This window comes from Hippoglossus stenolepis, chromosome 21 (genome assembly GCF_022539355.2).
Source record: "Hippoglossus stenolepis isolate QCI-W04-F060 chromosome 21, HSTE1.2, whole genome shotgun sequence".
Taxonomy (NCBI): Eukaryota; Metazoa; Chordata; class Actinopteri; order Pleuronectiformes; family Pleuronectidae; genus Hippoglossus; species Hippoglossus stenolepis.
This window is the reverse complement of record NC_061503.1, coordinates 10,354,689-10,370,925: the sequence shown is the minus strand read 5'-3', so window position 1 is coordinate 10,370,925 and position 16,237 is coordinate 10,354,689. Positions and strand designations below refer to the sequence as shown.

At 39.7% G+C, this 16,237-nt stretch overlaps 1 protein-coding gene across 9 annotated transcripts in view; it reads left to right on the top strand.

The window, feature by feature from the left end:
• The first annotated feature begins 7,930 nt into the window (after nucleotides 1-7,930).
• Nucleotides 7,931-16,237, top strand: part of mybpc2b (myosin binding protein Cb) — a 23,378-nt gene continuing 15,071 nt past the window's right edge. The window contains exons 1-6 of one of the 9 annotated variants that reach the window (XM_035145169.2): nucleotides 7,931-8,157; nucleotides 12,167-12,184; nucleotides 12,653-12,676; nucleotides 13,468-13,491; nucleotides 13,630-13,650; nucleotides 14,294-14,314. In XM_035145169.2, coding sequence (XP_035001060.1) covers nucleotides 8,136-8,157; nucleotides 12,167-12,184; nucleotides 12,653-12,676; nucleotides 13,468-13,491; nucleotides 13,630-13,650; nucleotides 14,294-14,314 — 130 coding nt within the window. In that variant the 5' untranslated portion in view covers nucleotides 7,931-8,135. The remainder of the gene's footprint in view (nucleotides 8,158-12,166; nucleotides 12,185-12,652; nucleotides 12,677-13,467; nucleotides 13,492-13,629; nucleotides 13,651-14,293; nucleotides 14,315-16,237) is intronic. The other 8 variants (XM_035145171.2, XM_035145172.2, XM_035145170.2 and 5 more) reach the window with 8 other exon arrangements.

Sequence of the window (16,237 nt, the reverse complement as noted above, 5' to 3'; positions counted from 1 at the left end):
CACATCGGGAGCGGGTCCTCTCCTCTTTACTTTATTTGAATTGGATTTATTTAAAATGTTTTCTTTCTTTTGGCAATTGGGAACATTGGGATGGAAACAAGTAAAGTCCTTCAAAATTGTACCTCACAATGAACAATTAAACATGTGCCATATTTAAATGAAACAAAAGTTTTATCGAACAGTTGTTGTTCAGTAATGTCAGTGATAAGATAAAACTTTATTGATCCACACACCGGGGAAATTCAGTTGTTACAGCAGCAGGCAGGTCAGAATGAGATAGACGAGAGAATAACAAATGTAAAAACGGTAAGTACATATACATCTTTCAGTGTAGTGGTTTGTATACAAATGTTATCGAGGTAAAGTGCAGTGGCAGAGGATGATCAGATAAGGTTACCACAGGGAGTGTTATGTGTTAGAGAGTTATTACAGTACTGGAACTGTATATGATGCATATCCCTCATCGTCAATTGAGTGTTGAAGGGTCGAGTAAGGTGAGTTACACTCCGTCTCCATATGTGTCTCACTTGTAGGTACTTTCCCTGATGTTGATACGCTGTCTGAGTTTATTTCAACTGCTCACTGAGTAACTGTTGATATAATGGAGGTTGTATTATGTAGCTTAACATTACTTATTTGCCTTTGATTGACATAGTTGTGTTGTTGCGTCTCTGGTAACCAGTACTGCATCAGTGTCCAGTTTTATTAGAACCTTCTATGATAGGACATTGTTATACAGTCCAGCTAGTTGAAGTTCTTCATACTCTGATCTCCAGCACATTCAATTTAAATAAAATAATCAGTATTACATTTAAGTCTCAGCTTTATTTCATTAAAATAAAAAAGGGCAGTGTGATTTTTTGTCAGTCTTTTGACACATAGTGCCCAAAGCATTTTTAAAACTATTTGGTTCGATACATGTGAAGTTAAACTAAATCATCGTATTTAATATGTTGTGTAAAAACCTTACATTTGTCAACAGATCATTTCTTCTCTCGTGGTAATTGCTTGTTGTGGAGTTTGTCTGCCTTTATTCTGGTATTTATCTGGTGAAACTCTTTGTATGAGCTTGTTATTTATAGATTTAAATATGATTTTTGAGTTGGACTCTTAACCTCTTGTTGAATTTTTTTGAAATGTCATTTCCTGTTTTATTTTGAAGTTACTTACCTTGTGTGACTCTTACTGACTTTACTTTACTTCACCGTCCCTCTACTTCCCTGCACTGTGCTCGATGGTCCCGGTCCCCTGTCTCTGTGGGTCATATAGAATATGATATATTTATATCATATCACTCTGCATAATATGATTAGTCTGTATATAAAAATCAGTCTGTATATAAAGATAAAGATCAGCCTGCATATAAAGATCCGTCTGTATATAAAGATTAGACTGTATATAAAGATTAGTCTGTATATAGAGATCAGTCTGTATATAAAGATAAAGATCAGCCTGCATATAAAGATCCGTCTGTATATAAAGATCAGACTTTATATACAGATTAATCTGTAAAGTTTACGATATGAAAGGAATGAAGCATTTCACTGCATGTATATTATCTCACTCTATCATTAATTGTAAATTTTATTACTTAAAAAACTCATTGAGTACCTCAACTTATGCAGAGTAAAGTTCTGCATCAGTAAATTTAATGGAACCTCATGATATGTCCACAAGATGGAGCCCTTGTTTTATCTATAATTTCGGGTTTAATGCACTGGGTTACAGCGAGTTGTTTCTCTACATTGACTTTGATTTCATGTGCAAAAAAATATGAATCATAATACAATTTTATTCATTATATGCATTTGTTCGTTGTGAATCGATTTCTCTGAGTGATGCTGATTCACAATTTATTCTCCGCATCAAAATCTTGCTGCGTTTGACAAAAACAGGTGGTAACTCAAGTGGAAAAAAACAACAACATTATTTACTGTATCCACAAGAGGGAAGTGGAGTGTTGTCTTTCATTAAAGTAGTTTAACATGATCTCCACAGGACTGACTGGTCTGGTTTTGCTATGAATTATAAAAACCTATTCAAGAAGCACATTAAAGTTTAAAAACGTTAAATGTAGATTTTGTGGAATTTCCATTTTTTGTCATTTTTGTATTCATTATATAGCAACAATTGTCTCTTAAACATCAACAACGTTATAGCTCAGAAATTCTATCCACAATGTTGTACTAGGTAATAATAAGTGAAGCAAAAAAGCACTGAACAAATAATGCAATAAGATGAGTTAGAGCACAGTTTAAAATAAAAGAAACTCAATATAAATGCACTTTAATACACAACATGATATACCTATATTTCCCACCAGACAGTGCAGTAATTGCTCAATCATTAGTGCACATTACCGAGTCGTTTCAGTACACAGAAACTGGGCTGCTGTTAAATCTCAAGTTTAAATTAGGCCGCCTGATTGCAGATGGAAAAAATAACGTCCCTGGCCCTGGCCCGTCAGTGTTATCCACCGAGGAGAAGCAGCCAGAGAGTATCACTTCCCCTTGTACGTCCAGAAAAGATGTTCGTCTTTCAGCACACGGCTCTCAAAGTTAGTCAATCATTTGGGTGTAGCTCGGGGCAGCAGGCGCCCTGGGGTCACTCAACAGCAGCAATGAGCAGCTAACACAATAAAACCTGGTGAAACGAGACCGCGATTTAAGCAGACGTTCAGAGATTTCATTTTCTTTACGGGAAATGTAACTGCCCTGCAAATCATCTCCGTGATTGTTTGTGAAGTTTGCTATCATTGAAAAGGCTGCATTTAAAGTCGCCCTATAATTCAATTCCCTTATCAGATGGGATGGGGGCTGGAAGCAGGCCGTAAACTTTTAAAATTCATTGCACCGGGGACACAAAGCCACCGACGACGTGGTCAAATCTTCTGGAGGAAAACAGCAGATCCATATGTTAACTTGATAAAAAAAGTCTGTCTCGAGGTTTGCTGTGGCGGGCTTCAATGTGAATGTTAGGATTTAAAGGGGCGGGAGAATAAATGCAACCCAACGGAGAGAGAAGATAAAAAAAGAGGGATTCTGAAAAACCAAAGTCTGACTCTTAACATGTGGACTATATGTCCGACAGTGTCTACATCAACCTTGTGAAATAAGAAAATAAGTGAAGTCGTGTCAGTGAGCAGTGTTCAAACTCTACCTCTGCCACCTGCCACTGAGTTTAGTTCATCTGTTAAATTATACAAGTGTGAATTTATAATTTAGCATTTCTTCTGATAATAATACATCAGCTGGAATCCCTTCCATGTACCGTGAATTCAGTTTGAATGTGTACTCGCAGACACTCCACCAAACAGCATCTTTTACAGATTCTGCACTGATCAGTGAGCGATCACGTCAGACACACAGGAAACTCAATGGGCCGGAGGTATTCTCAAGTTGTCGAAGTGTTTGTCTCATCACTATGTCCGATATTCTTTTCAGGAGCCAAACTGGTCAGGATATTTTTTGTGTAACCTAATATACCCAACGCCCTTTCCCCTTCTACTTCTCTCAGGCACATGCCATGCTTCGTATACACACACACACACACACACACACACACACACACACACACACACACACACACACACACACACACACACACACACACACACATACACACACACACACACACACACGCACGCACACACTCAACAATACCATGCTGTTAACTTTCTTTTTAATTTTCCTTTTCTCTACCAGCCTTATTGACTTATATATATATAGAAAGTCTATACATCTTCCGCCGCAAACTAAAAACACACTTCTTCTGACTATACCTTGAATAAAAACAAAAACAAACAAACTTTAGTTTAAACAAAACATTTAGTAGCACTTAAATGGCACTTACTTATAGCACTTTGTAGTTTGGCTTTCTTGAAGGAAATTGTACTTTCTTGATTCTTGTTGTTCTGTGTTTGTACCCTCATGGTTGAATGCACTTATTGTAAGTCGCTTTGGATAAAAGCGTCGGCTAAATGAAATGTAATGTAATGACTATGTGACTCTCCCTGCTCTGATCTCTTCCAGCTTTCCAGATATCAGCAATATATACAACATAAATATAAATATGACAGAATTATCTACAATATATCTGTAGGATATCAGCAATGTATATTTAAAATATCACAAGAATAATACTTTGTGTAACTTTGGGCAGTTTGAACTTTTACAATTTGATCTTTTTTGTTTGAATGAAAAAAGTATAATCAGTAACATGTTACTGTTTATTGATGTAGTAAATGCACATTTCCCTCTGAAATAGAGTCAATTAAAGTAAAACATGGAGTTACTAAAGTAAACAAATATCTCTTTACAGTTTTTTTCGATTGCATAAACACTAAAATCAAAAGTATTACACAATTATCAAAACCTTACACTCAAGGAGCAAAACAACGGCCCAGATTTGCACCACTATAAGCACAATGTCAGCTTCACACTTTTTGCAAAACAATACACACAGTATTTGCAAAACACGAAACACACTTGTATACATTAAACACAGAAGTATATCAAGATGTCACTTCCTTGCAATTCCAAAGCACTGACTGTCAAATGACCCCCCCTATGAGCCAATTGGTTCAACACAGCCATCAGGTGCGCAAACACATGATAGCTAAATTGTAGACACACCAATCAGGTTTAAGCACTATAAAAATGCAGCAGGTGAGTTCACCTGTCTTCAACCAAAATGGAAGGAGTCAGAAGAAGAAGAAGAGTGAGGGTGAGAGGGGGAATCCACGGAGGAGGAGAAGGAGGAAGAGGAAGAGGAAGAAGCGGAGGCCGTGCCAGAGGCCAAGGTGGAGGTAGAGGAAGAGGAAGAGGAAGAGGAAGAGGAAGAGGAAGACCTGAAGCAGGAGGAGAACGTGCTCAAAGAAGAAGAGGACCAAATTGATCAAATGAAATTCACGCAACACTAGTTGACCATGTCGTGAACCACGGATTGACGCTGAGGGAGTCTGGACTAAGAGTTCAGCCAAATCTTAGCAGATATACAGTGAAATCTGTCATTGTAACCTGTACTGGATACAGAATTTTCTGTTTGTCTGATATTTGCTGAGCTTACAGTGTTATGCACACTAGTGTAGTAGCGTGAAAACTGGGACATGTTTTGTTGTGATTCTCCATGTTGACATTTTGACTGATTTGGGAATATGGAGAGAAATAAATTATAATTTCATCAGTCTGCAGCATTGGTCTTGTGTAGTGTTTGGTGAATTTATTGTATATTTGCACTTTCTCTGTGTACTTCACTTACAGTACTCTAATCACTGAGAAGTAGAATTGCTAAAAGTGTTTTAGGTTAGCAACAGCAGTGTGTAACTGGTTCAAACAGAATTAAGTATGAAACGTGTGTGTTTCATATGGTAACAAAATATGTTTTTGATAAATTAGTGTATAGTTTTTACAAGAGTGTTTCATTTTGCAAAGGATCTGAGGTGTTTTGCTAATTGGGTGTGTGGTTGTGCTAATTGTGTGTAGTGTTTTGAAACACCGGGCCCTGTTTTGAAAATCGTGCTTAAGCAATCGAGAAAAACTGTAAATGGCACTTACTTATAGCACTTTGTAGTTTGGCTTTCTTGAAGAAAATTGTACTTTCTTGATTCTTGTTGTTCTGTGTTTGTACCCTCATGGTTGAATGCACTTATTGTAAGTCGCTTTGGATAAAAGCGTCGGCTAAATGAAATGTAATGTAATGACTATGTGACTCTCCCTGCTCTGATCTCTTCCAGCTTTCCAGATATCAGCAATATATACAACATAAATATAAATATGACAGAATTATCTACAATATATCTGTAGGATATCAGCAATGTATATTTAAAATATCACAAGAATAATACTTTGTGTAACTTTGGGCAGTTTGAACTTTTACAATTTGATCTTTTTTGTTTGAATGAAAAAAGTATAATCAGTAACATGTTACTGTTTATTGATGTAGTAAAAGTACATTTCCCTCTGAAATAGAGTCAATTAAAGTAAAACATGGAGTTACTAAAGTAAACAAATATCTCTTTAACTGTGCTTCAGTACAGTACTTGAGAGTAAATACACTTGGTTATATTTCACCACTGCATACCTCTGTGTCTATGGGGCTTTCACAGTAAGTTATATTCTGATCTTTCCTGTCCTCTCAATCTTTAATCACCATTATTTTTTCCCGTAAGCTATTTCAACCCCTTCAGCTTCAGAAACGCTGGAACCTGTCGCCTGAGATTCCTGACCCTTTCACACATTGACACATTGACCTCACAGCGGGGGGGGGATGTCTCCACAGAAGCTCTGACTGCTGGCGTAAGCACATTTCTGATAAATGAAGGCGGAGACGACGACAGGTAATGAAGACATGCTCTAAACTTCCCAATGGGATGCCAGGAACCAGGAGGCAGACGCTGCTGCACGGGGGTAATGTTATAAATGTGCTCTGTTACTGCGGCCACTTGACCATGTACAGCAAGTCTGGCTTTTAAACGGCAAATCGGACCTTAATAGTATCAGAGCTCCATTTGGGAAACCAAGCAACAGTGGTGGTAAGTACAAAGTACATTTTCACTTTTATGTTTCTCTGATCGATATAAAGCTAACACAGCACACGGTGAGTCTAGTTTATTATATAGACTTGAAACAGGTTGCTAGGTAGGTAACCGGCTGAGACTCAGCAAAGAAAATAATCACAATTGCAAAAAATTAACTTTTATGGGTTGAATTATAACTTTTGTGTTGGTTTTTGACAAGATACCGAACCCAAATTGTCTGCGATGGCTGTGCTGACAGTGTTTGATAGAAAATCTGCTGCATAGAAAAAAGCGTTGTATGAATGTTTATTTGAATGGGTGAATGCGACTTGTGCTGTAAAGCCCTTTGAATGAAAATTCACTTATTATCTACTCAGCACTCTGCCGATGGAGGTCGTGGGTGAAGTGTTTGAGTCCACAAAAAAACTTTTGGAGTTTCAGGGGTAAACAGTGCTGCAGCCAAATCCAATCCAATTAAAGTAAATGGTGAACGATTCTACAAACTTAAAAAACACAACAGGAAAAAACATAAAGTGCCTCCATACTGCTCGTGTGATGTCATCCAAGTGTCCGGAAGCCCCGGCATGCAAATTGGACTCGAAACAGTGACATCCACACCATGTTTTTAGCTTAAATGTCCTCTGTGATCCACGCAGGAGAACTCCAAAAGTGTTTTGTGGACTCAAACACTTCACACACCCCCTCCATCGCCATATGGTGAGTAGATCATGAGTGAAGTTTCATTTTTGGGTGAACTATCAGTTTAAGTCCTGTCGATTCAGTGCATGGGTTTTTGACTAGGCTAGCGTTTCCCTGCTTTTTCAAGTAGAAGCTACTTCCTTGCTCAAACCTCAAGTTATCCACACACACATATATATAATGTGAGTGGTATCTGTCTACTCACGTGATATCACTTTAAAATGAACAACATTCAGAAAAACTATGTTTTGGGCCCCCAGTTTTCCTTATTTCTAAATAAAAGAATGGATGAAAATATCCTTTTGTAAAACGTGTTGAATGTCTGATCTGATTGAAAAGCACCAGGTCGACCATCAAACTGTGTGAGACGTCTGTGTTCACTTTCTGTGTTCCAGCCAAACTGGCACATCTAGTGCAGCATCAAGTGAGCCCTACTAAAACAGACCACAAAAATTATGTGCAAATACTTGTTGATCCCGCTCCTAATGAGGCATTAAAGGGGTGATGACTGGGAGATTAGAGTGACACCACTAGTCGCTATATAAAGTGTCTAAAATTGGGTCAGTTGTTGGTCATCGGTGTATTTTGTGCTTCCGTCCAAAAACACACCGGAGCTCAACGGGTTTAGACAGTTCATTAATCTCATTATAAGAGTGAAGATATAAAAGTGACCGGAGCCCTTTCAGCACCACCTCACCCACTTATTTCTGCACCTTATCACACTCCAAGTCCTGACTTCCTCTCTTCTTGAACTCTTCAAGTGTCGTCAGCCTCCTCTGCGCTCCTCGCTCACTGGAGGGTGTGGGTGACTCGAGTGCCAGGAGAGCTTTGAATAACAGAGCGAGAGGGGAGAAATAAAAGGAATAAGCAGCACGAGCCCTCAGCCTTTCAGCGGCAAAGACAAGACACAGGAATAACCATGCCTGAGCCAGTCCCTGCAGGTATGGACATACTTTCTTTTTTTTTTCTTTTTTGGGGGGGAAAGTCTCATCTCATTGTAATTAGGCGACTAATTAGTCTTCTTGCAGCCGCAATGTTGATCCTTGAATTTGAAGTTTGGTTGAAGGGTTTTAGTGAAGTCCAATGTTTGCTTGGAAAGTAAATAATTCTTTGCAGACAGTGATGCTCAGCGTAACATGCAATTTCCTACTTTTTTGCAACAATTATTTTATTTTTGGTATTTAAGATCATCTGGTGTGTGACAAAATTAGTGATTTGATGAAAAAAAATGATTCGTATTGTTATGGACAATATAAAAGTACTATAGCAGGTATAAGATACAAGCAGGTGTTAGATAAAAATGTAGTTTACTTAAATGCTCAATGTGACGTTCTGCAGAAGCAGTGATGAGATTCAGGAGCCTCACACACAGAAGTTTAATCCCGTGTGACTGACAGTCAGGGATTACTGTTTTCTCCTCCATCACTGTGACTGTAAATGCACATTTTAAGTAAAGTCTTTGACAAAGTTTTTCCCTGTTCGTATTAATGTTATTTTCATAAAACAAAATGTTAAAATGTAGAACGATATCAAACAAAAATACCCAGAGTTCAACTGCAAGCGAAACAAACCCAGTTATTTTATAATATAAAAATGTTGTCTCCTGTTTTGTTCATAAAGAATATTTGAAAGGCCATAAATAATCATATGAGCAACTTCAGTGACATCATCAGGCTGGTGTCACTGCCACCTAACTGACCAAGGTGGAAAACCTCCAGAGACTATTAATAGCACCATTAAAAGTAAACACTGTGGCTGGTAAACACCACATGGACATTTTTAATTCTTTATAGCAAAGTAGTTTAGAGTATATTTTTCCATTCTTCAAAAAAAAATCCACAGTTTTCCTCACATAAAAGCCCACACTTTGCACTTTCAGGCGAATGCCACTTTCTCATGAACAGTTTTTCTCGTGTCCTTCACCCCCCGTGGCACCATCTGTCTGCCGAGCGCGTCTCTAAATCACTGAACTGACAGAAACCTGAGATAAGACTCTGTCATAGCGGATTAGTCTGTTCGAAGTTTCACAGGCCAAAATGATGTGAAGCGAGCTAAGCCCTTCAAACCCCTCCGACTAATTTCGACGCCGACCGTGTTGTGATTGTGGATGTAATTGACTTTGCTCGGGTTGTTTTCGCATTCGCTCCTTTTCGCACTTTGCATTTTTATTCTTTTTTCCTCTGCGTCTCTCACCTAGGGCGAATTTGTTTAAAGATCTAATCCAGGGCTGCTCTTATTTTTAACCGAGGAACATAACCAGGCGCTGGTTTTATTCACCATATACAGCCACAGAGTTTATCCATGTAATATGTGATTCCACTTAGCTCACTGTATGTCTCACCTCCCACCGCTCCGTCATACCAAACTCGACTGCAGAGCTTCGAGTGTGAGGCTCAGATAACAGCCAGCTCCAAATTTTGTAGCTCGAAAATCCTGTGAATCATATTTCGGAACACGACCCAGCATTTTCACATTCAATTTACATTGCGACACTCATTTTCCCACAATAATGTTTATTTCTTACATAAGATGAGGTGACATATTTTCTGTACTGCTTCACTTGGCAGCCAGAACCCGCCCTCAGCTACTGGCTAAAAATAATCCAGAATTACCCCTGACCTTTTCCTCTTTCTATTGATTCCTCACAAGTTCATAGAGTTTCACACACCTGCGTGTATCAGGTTTTGCTAAAAGCCTCTCATGGGCCCAGTTGAGATAAATCAAGATATAATCTGTCACTTTCGTGCACAAAGTTCCCTTGTGGTCAGCAGGCTTGACGCTCCCTGCCCGAATGCCTCGCTAGCTCCAATGTAGTCAATCAAGCACATGACAGAGTTCTTCTCAGTGGTCAGGAGTGGTCGCATGATTCATGCTCGTAATTTCTTTCATCGCGTTGACCTGATCAGACACTGTGAGGGCGAGTTGAAACAAAAACTGCTGGGGGAAGTTTCTCCAGTCCCCAACACAGCTCCATCTCCTGCAGGAGACAAAATCCATGCCATGGAATTATTATTGATGAAAATCTAAATCAAATAAAGGTTAAGTCTGATCCAAATCCCAGACTCCTAGACTGATTGGACAGGTCTTTTAATACTTTTTGAGTGTAAAAATAGATCAACAATGACATTGTACAAAACAAAGAGATTCATTTTGTGAAATTGGATGCTTTATCTTACATGTTGCACTAAATATGAGGCTAGTCTGCGACTTTCTGACATTTTTACATAACTATTAAGATTAATAAATACCCCAAAATTGTTTAATGTATTGACATTTCATCAATTTATACTATATCAATTAGTCTTTCATTAATTTCTGAACATATTTATTAAATATTAAGCATTGAACTTTTTACCTGTTGGTTTAGTAGCTGTCCCGGAATAATTTTCCAAAACACTCACCATTGCCCTGTGTAGGAAAAACTCCACAGTGATCTATAATTGCACACAGCAAATACCTGTAGCCAAAGAGAAATATTTAAATGACTTTCATATCCACATTTGCTTTTAGCGGATCCAAAAGCTCAAGCAATAAATTATGTGTCGCTGAGATCTCCTCATAAAATGTGTTGGACGCTGTCTCCTCAGAGGTTTGATCAGGTCAGGTCGTCACATACCCTCCTTTATCTCTGGGTCATCACACACTCAGTAAATCAAGCTGTCAGTGGTGGATATGAAGGAGGAAGACCTGCAGTACCTAAACTGACCTTTGAAAAATAATTAGTGAAAGTACAAACACCAAAACATATCCGTGACTCCTCCGGGATTAACGGCGAGGTAACTGAGACACAAATTAATGTGGACTCAATTTAATTATACAATCACACCCAACAAGCATACCTTAAAAAAATCTAAGGGATTATACGCCCACGGCAGCTCTGCCAATATACGACACCACACACAGTCTTGGGGGGGAAGATTTGAACTTTGCCGAGCAGCTGTTCAGAACTTCATAATCCAGCTTCAGCACAAACTTGTTGGAGATAATGAAGATTCGCACCCCGAGTGGATTGACTTAGCAGACGCTGATGGAGATTTGCGCTCTGTGCAGGTGTTAAATCTTCTCACTGGGCGGATAAAAAGTATTTATACCAGAGACTCTACGTAGTGAGCAGCGTTCCAGCTTCTCGTTTTGTACCCAGAAAGGAAAGAAATCAAAGCATCAGATATAAAAACACATTTAATACCTCGATTCTATGTTTGTCTCAAGCCAGGTGAACACAGTGTGATTCTGTGACACCTACTGTATATTAGCAAGAAATTTACGACAAGCCCTGAGCAAACAGTAAAGCAAACAAGGTCAAACTGGTGTGGCTATTCAAGGAAACTGCTTTCAACTTAAGAGAACGTGGCATGACTTCAGGGAGGTCATAAGACACCGCCCATGGCCTTTACCAGTGACTGATGTGACCCCCACTGGGACACTATTTCAGTTTGAGAATTTCCTTTAACCAGATTTAGGCCTCAACAATCACGCCCGAGTGTCCGTTTGCCTCCGAAGCTCAAATTTGGCCACAGAAACACATGTTACAACGGTGTCGACCATTTCTGAAATAAGTGGGTTTGAAAATAAACCTCAAGTCGCAGACGACTCCCATTCCTGGGACAGTGGTGTCACACTTTGAGGTTGAGATATCGATTTCAAGGATTTTCCAGAGAGGGTTACAGGGACAATGTTACGAGCTTCACCATGAAAACAGATATACTCTAAAGACTCCTGAAATAACCATTTTATATAGAGCAGTAATGATTCACACCAACAGCAATATATCATAGAAACAGTGTAGTTACAAGACAAAATATGTTTTTGTCATGTGTGCTATAGGACTTTCTGAATTACATCACAGACATGAACCATATATGTTGATATGTTCTTAATATGACTATTTGGATATAAATACTGTTTGTGATGCCTGTTTCTAATTGACTTTTTTCTCTTTCTCTTCCTCAGCCAAACCGGAGGGGGAAGGTAGGTCGGCTGCTCCACAACACTTGACCTCTGACCTTGTGTGTGTCATACATTATCACGCAGGGACCTGATTATAGCTCTCACATTTTCACTTTTTAACTCACGTACCCTGTGAACTGCCCGTTGGCCAAGCTAACACCGTAAACCAGCACCGTCACCGTTTAGGAACTTTTGGTGTGATCTATATAAAACAGCTCGCTGCTCTATTTGTCCTTGACTGAAAATCTGCCCCACAGCACATTATCTGTCACTGACGCTGTTTACTCAACTGTCTGAGGTCATCACACAGCACAACGAGAAAACATGCTTTGGCTTCCATAAGTCACATTTGACGCTGCTCCGGATTTTATGCGTTACACACTGACACAATCTATTTCATCAGCTGTTGCAGTTGCTTTATTAGTTGTTCTCCAAATGGGCAGCCATGGTGTTACTTTTCATTTGCTAACACAAATCCACTAATTTTAGCCCCAGAGGCACCAGCTGAAGAGGGTGAGGGTCATTGCTTTGCTTTTTTTTTAATTCTGTGTCTTTGAGTGATCGGTTTGTGTTGATTTTGAGTGTTGAAAACAAAAAAAAGCATTTGCACTTATGAGTCAGGGTAATTATCTGAATAATACACAACAAGTGGTCTTGCTATAGATAATAAGTCGAGCAATTAGCGAGTCAAGAGGACAGGCCTCTGAGTCTGTGGCATTTTATGAGACAGCATGAAGCTGCTGAAGGGGATAATGCAATTATTATGCCACTTTAAATCAATGTGTTTGCATTTCTTCGCTAGGCGACAGCATGCGTTATAGAAGAAGCTGTTTGGTTAAAGTCCTCGTGTATGACCTAATGTCTGTACTTTAGATCACAGCATCCTCTAAATCTGTTCTTCCTGTTTTGTTGATGTGTTTTTATGACCAATCTAATGATAATTAATGGTCTTGATTCTATTTTTGGGGTTGAAAAATAACTTGACTTTGAATTTTCTTGCATGCTCAGTCATGGACTGCAGAGAGAAGATCCATGTGTACGAAGACAAACCACCTGTCTAGTTTTTATTACATGTTTACTGACTGCAACTGGGTGCAATTTCCTTCCTGTTAACTCTTGTTTCACCCTGTGGTCTTTGGTCACCTGCAGGCATGTGAAGTGTTCGGAACTATCCAGTGGTCTCTGTTTATTTGATTTGGTTGTTTATGTGACTTTTGCTGTTTTGTTTTTTGCCTTGCTCCCAAATGCAATCCCATCAATGTCTCGTCACCGTTCTCATTATACCATGACTTTTATCCGCACAGCCACACCGCAGCCAGATGAAGATGGTAGGCACCTCTCACGTGTCAGAGAATAATACTCACCTTCCTCTGACTTTTCCTCTCCGCTTCTTCTTTATGACTGAATATAGAGAATAATTACACTTCATATTGGGACACGAGCTAATTTTAATTCATCTTCCTCAGAACTACCCCCTGCAGATGGAGGTAAGGGATAATCCTGAACCCGGAATGCGCTGGTTTAATCCATCTGTCTGTATAATCTGCGTAATGTATTCACACTGTAGGGGTGCATACATGTGCGACACTGTGTGGTAATGACAATACCTGCATGACTCCTGACGGTTTACTTTCAAAGATCTTTCAGGTTGGTCTCAGGTGACCTGCATAATATTTCGAATGTATTTTTATAAAGCCCAAAAATACATGAATTTATATGTGAATGTGAATGGATGTATGTTAGTGGATAAGTCGAATACTAATTTTGCCTTGACGTGGGAAGTAGGAATATGCATTTTAGTGTTGTTTTTCCATAATATGACTGATACACACATATACTTTACAAGTATATGATATGCGTGAGTTTAGATTTAGTTCCAACAGTATAGTAGAGTATACAACAATATACTGGTACGTCCTGGTGTCCGTGTGCTTCTCCTGTGAGCGTTAATGCATTTTTCTGTCTTCCGTTGATCTGCGTATTTAGTTCTGAATGCATGCACATGTGATGGTACCTGTTTTATGTTTGTTCATTGGTCTCTGTTGCAACTGTGTGCCGTCTCGTGGAACAGAGAGCGTTTCGCCTGTCAGCCGTGTTTTTCAGTTTTGTTTAATTCCTTGTCTGCAACAGATTCAGAAGCTGATGGGGATGGTAAGAAAAGAGCGACATTTAAACATAACGTGTCTATTGACACTTTACTTTTGCCCCTCCAAAAGTATGACTTTGAGTGTCCATAACATGATGCGGTGTATCATTTTTGGTATTATGTGCTGGTTAAGATGTCACATAATATATGAAGTGTTCAGGGCTAGGGATATTATTTGAAATAATTTAGATCACACCAATGTGGACTGATTTTTACATTAAAAGGACCTTTACCAAACTCTAGAGTTATATGTAAGCAGTGTCAGATACTTTTATGACAATCTCGGAGCCCATCGTCTTTTATCTGACGATGAATTTCTGCTCTGGGGGCAATGGCCAATATTTTAGCTATCTGCATATGAATTCAGAAAAATTAAAAATCTGATAGCTACTGCATTTTGATCAACGTGCTCTGCCTCGTTTGCTCTCCACACGGACTGTTTACCGGCAGGCAACCAAAGCCAGCTCAAGCCTGATTGGTCAAACTAAAAACGGAAACCAGAAGGCTCCCGACCCCAAAATCGTGTCCCTCGTCTACAGTATTCAGTTACTTTCATGGAATCAAGGTCCCTATATTGTGACTTCCCTGTTGCTAAGGATGAAGTAAGCCTCATCACAGAGATCTTAATTGTGTCCATCAGGCTGCTTGATCACAATGTCACAAAGAAAACCTTTCTCTGCTGCAAAAAAGCAAATGGTCTTAGCAGGACTCATATCTTACTGATCCCATGAAAATCCCCCTCAGAGCTCGGAGCTTCTTGTTCCTTGGTAGCAGTTACTGTCAGAATGAGCCACACCTCAGGCCTACGACTCACCAGATACTGAGCTGTGTCAGAGAGAAGACAGGAGACCTGACTGGATTGGTCTTGATTTAGTGATTCGTGATGCTATGCTTGTCTCACTCACCTGTCCTCTTCTCTATTACTGGCATGAGTCTATGCTGGCAGATGACCTGCTTACAAATTATTCTGTTTGTGCTCCTTCAGCAAGTTTTGTCAGACTTTGCCTCTCCATCTGAGGAATAGCTGCCCTTTCCATCTGTGACCCATGATATCATCCCTCCTTTGCTTCTGTCCCGCTGGCGTTTTGAACAATGAGAGTGGCAACACAGCTGCGGTTCATGTTCAACAATGGCAGCTGTTGAAACATACCACTGTCATCTGATGTGATGACTCTTTTATGGTCCACTTCTTCATTTACCAGTAGGCTGCACAAGGAAGCCGCAAGGAGAGCTCAAGTTATCTTAGAAATTCTAGTCAGACCATCACACTACATCAAATGAGCGTCTCATCTCATCTTAATCTGATGTCCAAAGGCCTGTGGATCGCCTATTAATTACACCTTGGGTATATATCACAGCCATCAGTGGGACTTATAAATCAATGCTCTAAAAATGTTGGGGATGCTCCACAAGTCAAGTTTTACAAGTGAAATCCAAGAGCTGTTCTTCAGGTTTCAAAGCTGTCCCCTGTCTGCCATCGTCTTTCATGGGCACAGCTCCCAGAGCAATCTGCTCTATTTGGACATGGTGGGAGTAGATTGGATGGATAAGGGTTATGGAGGTGCCAAAGCTTTAGAGAGCTGAATGCTGATATTTTCTTGTGGTGTCCTTCAAATATACTGTATGGGGATATCCTATGCCCACTGTGCCTGAGGGGCAACACTGACATCCTCCATTCATCCCACTCCTGGGATGACGAAGGACACCTGGGTGAGCTTAACCAAAGGGCTTTGTGTGAACTGAGCAGTCCTTAATCTTCTGTGCAGTTCACATTATCACATGTTGAGAAGGCTGGTAGGCCAATGCGTCCAACATCCTTTTAGGGCTTTTTGGCCAGTGTGGTGAGACATGGATGATGGACCTGGGGGGTATACAGATGAGAGGAGGATATTCAGACTCCTCTGACGTTGCCTTGGCTGCTGCTGGGC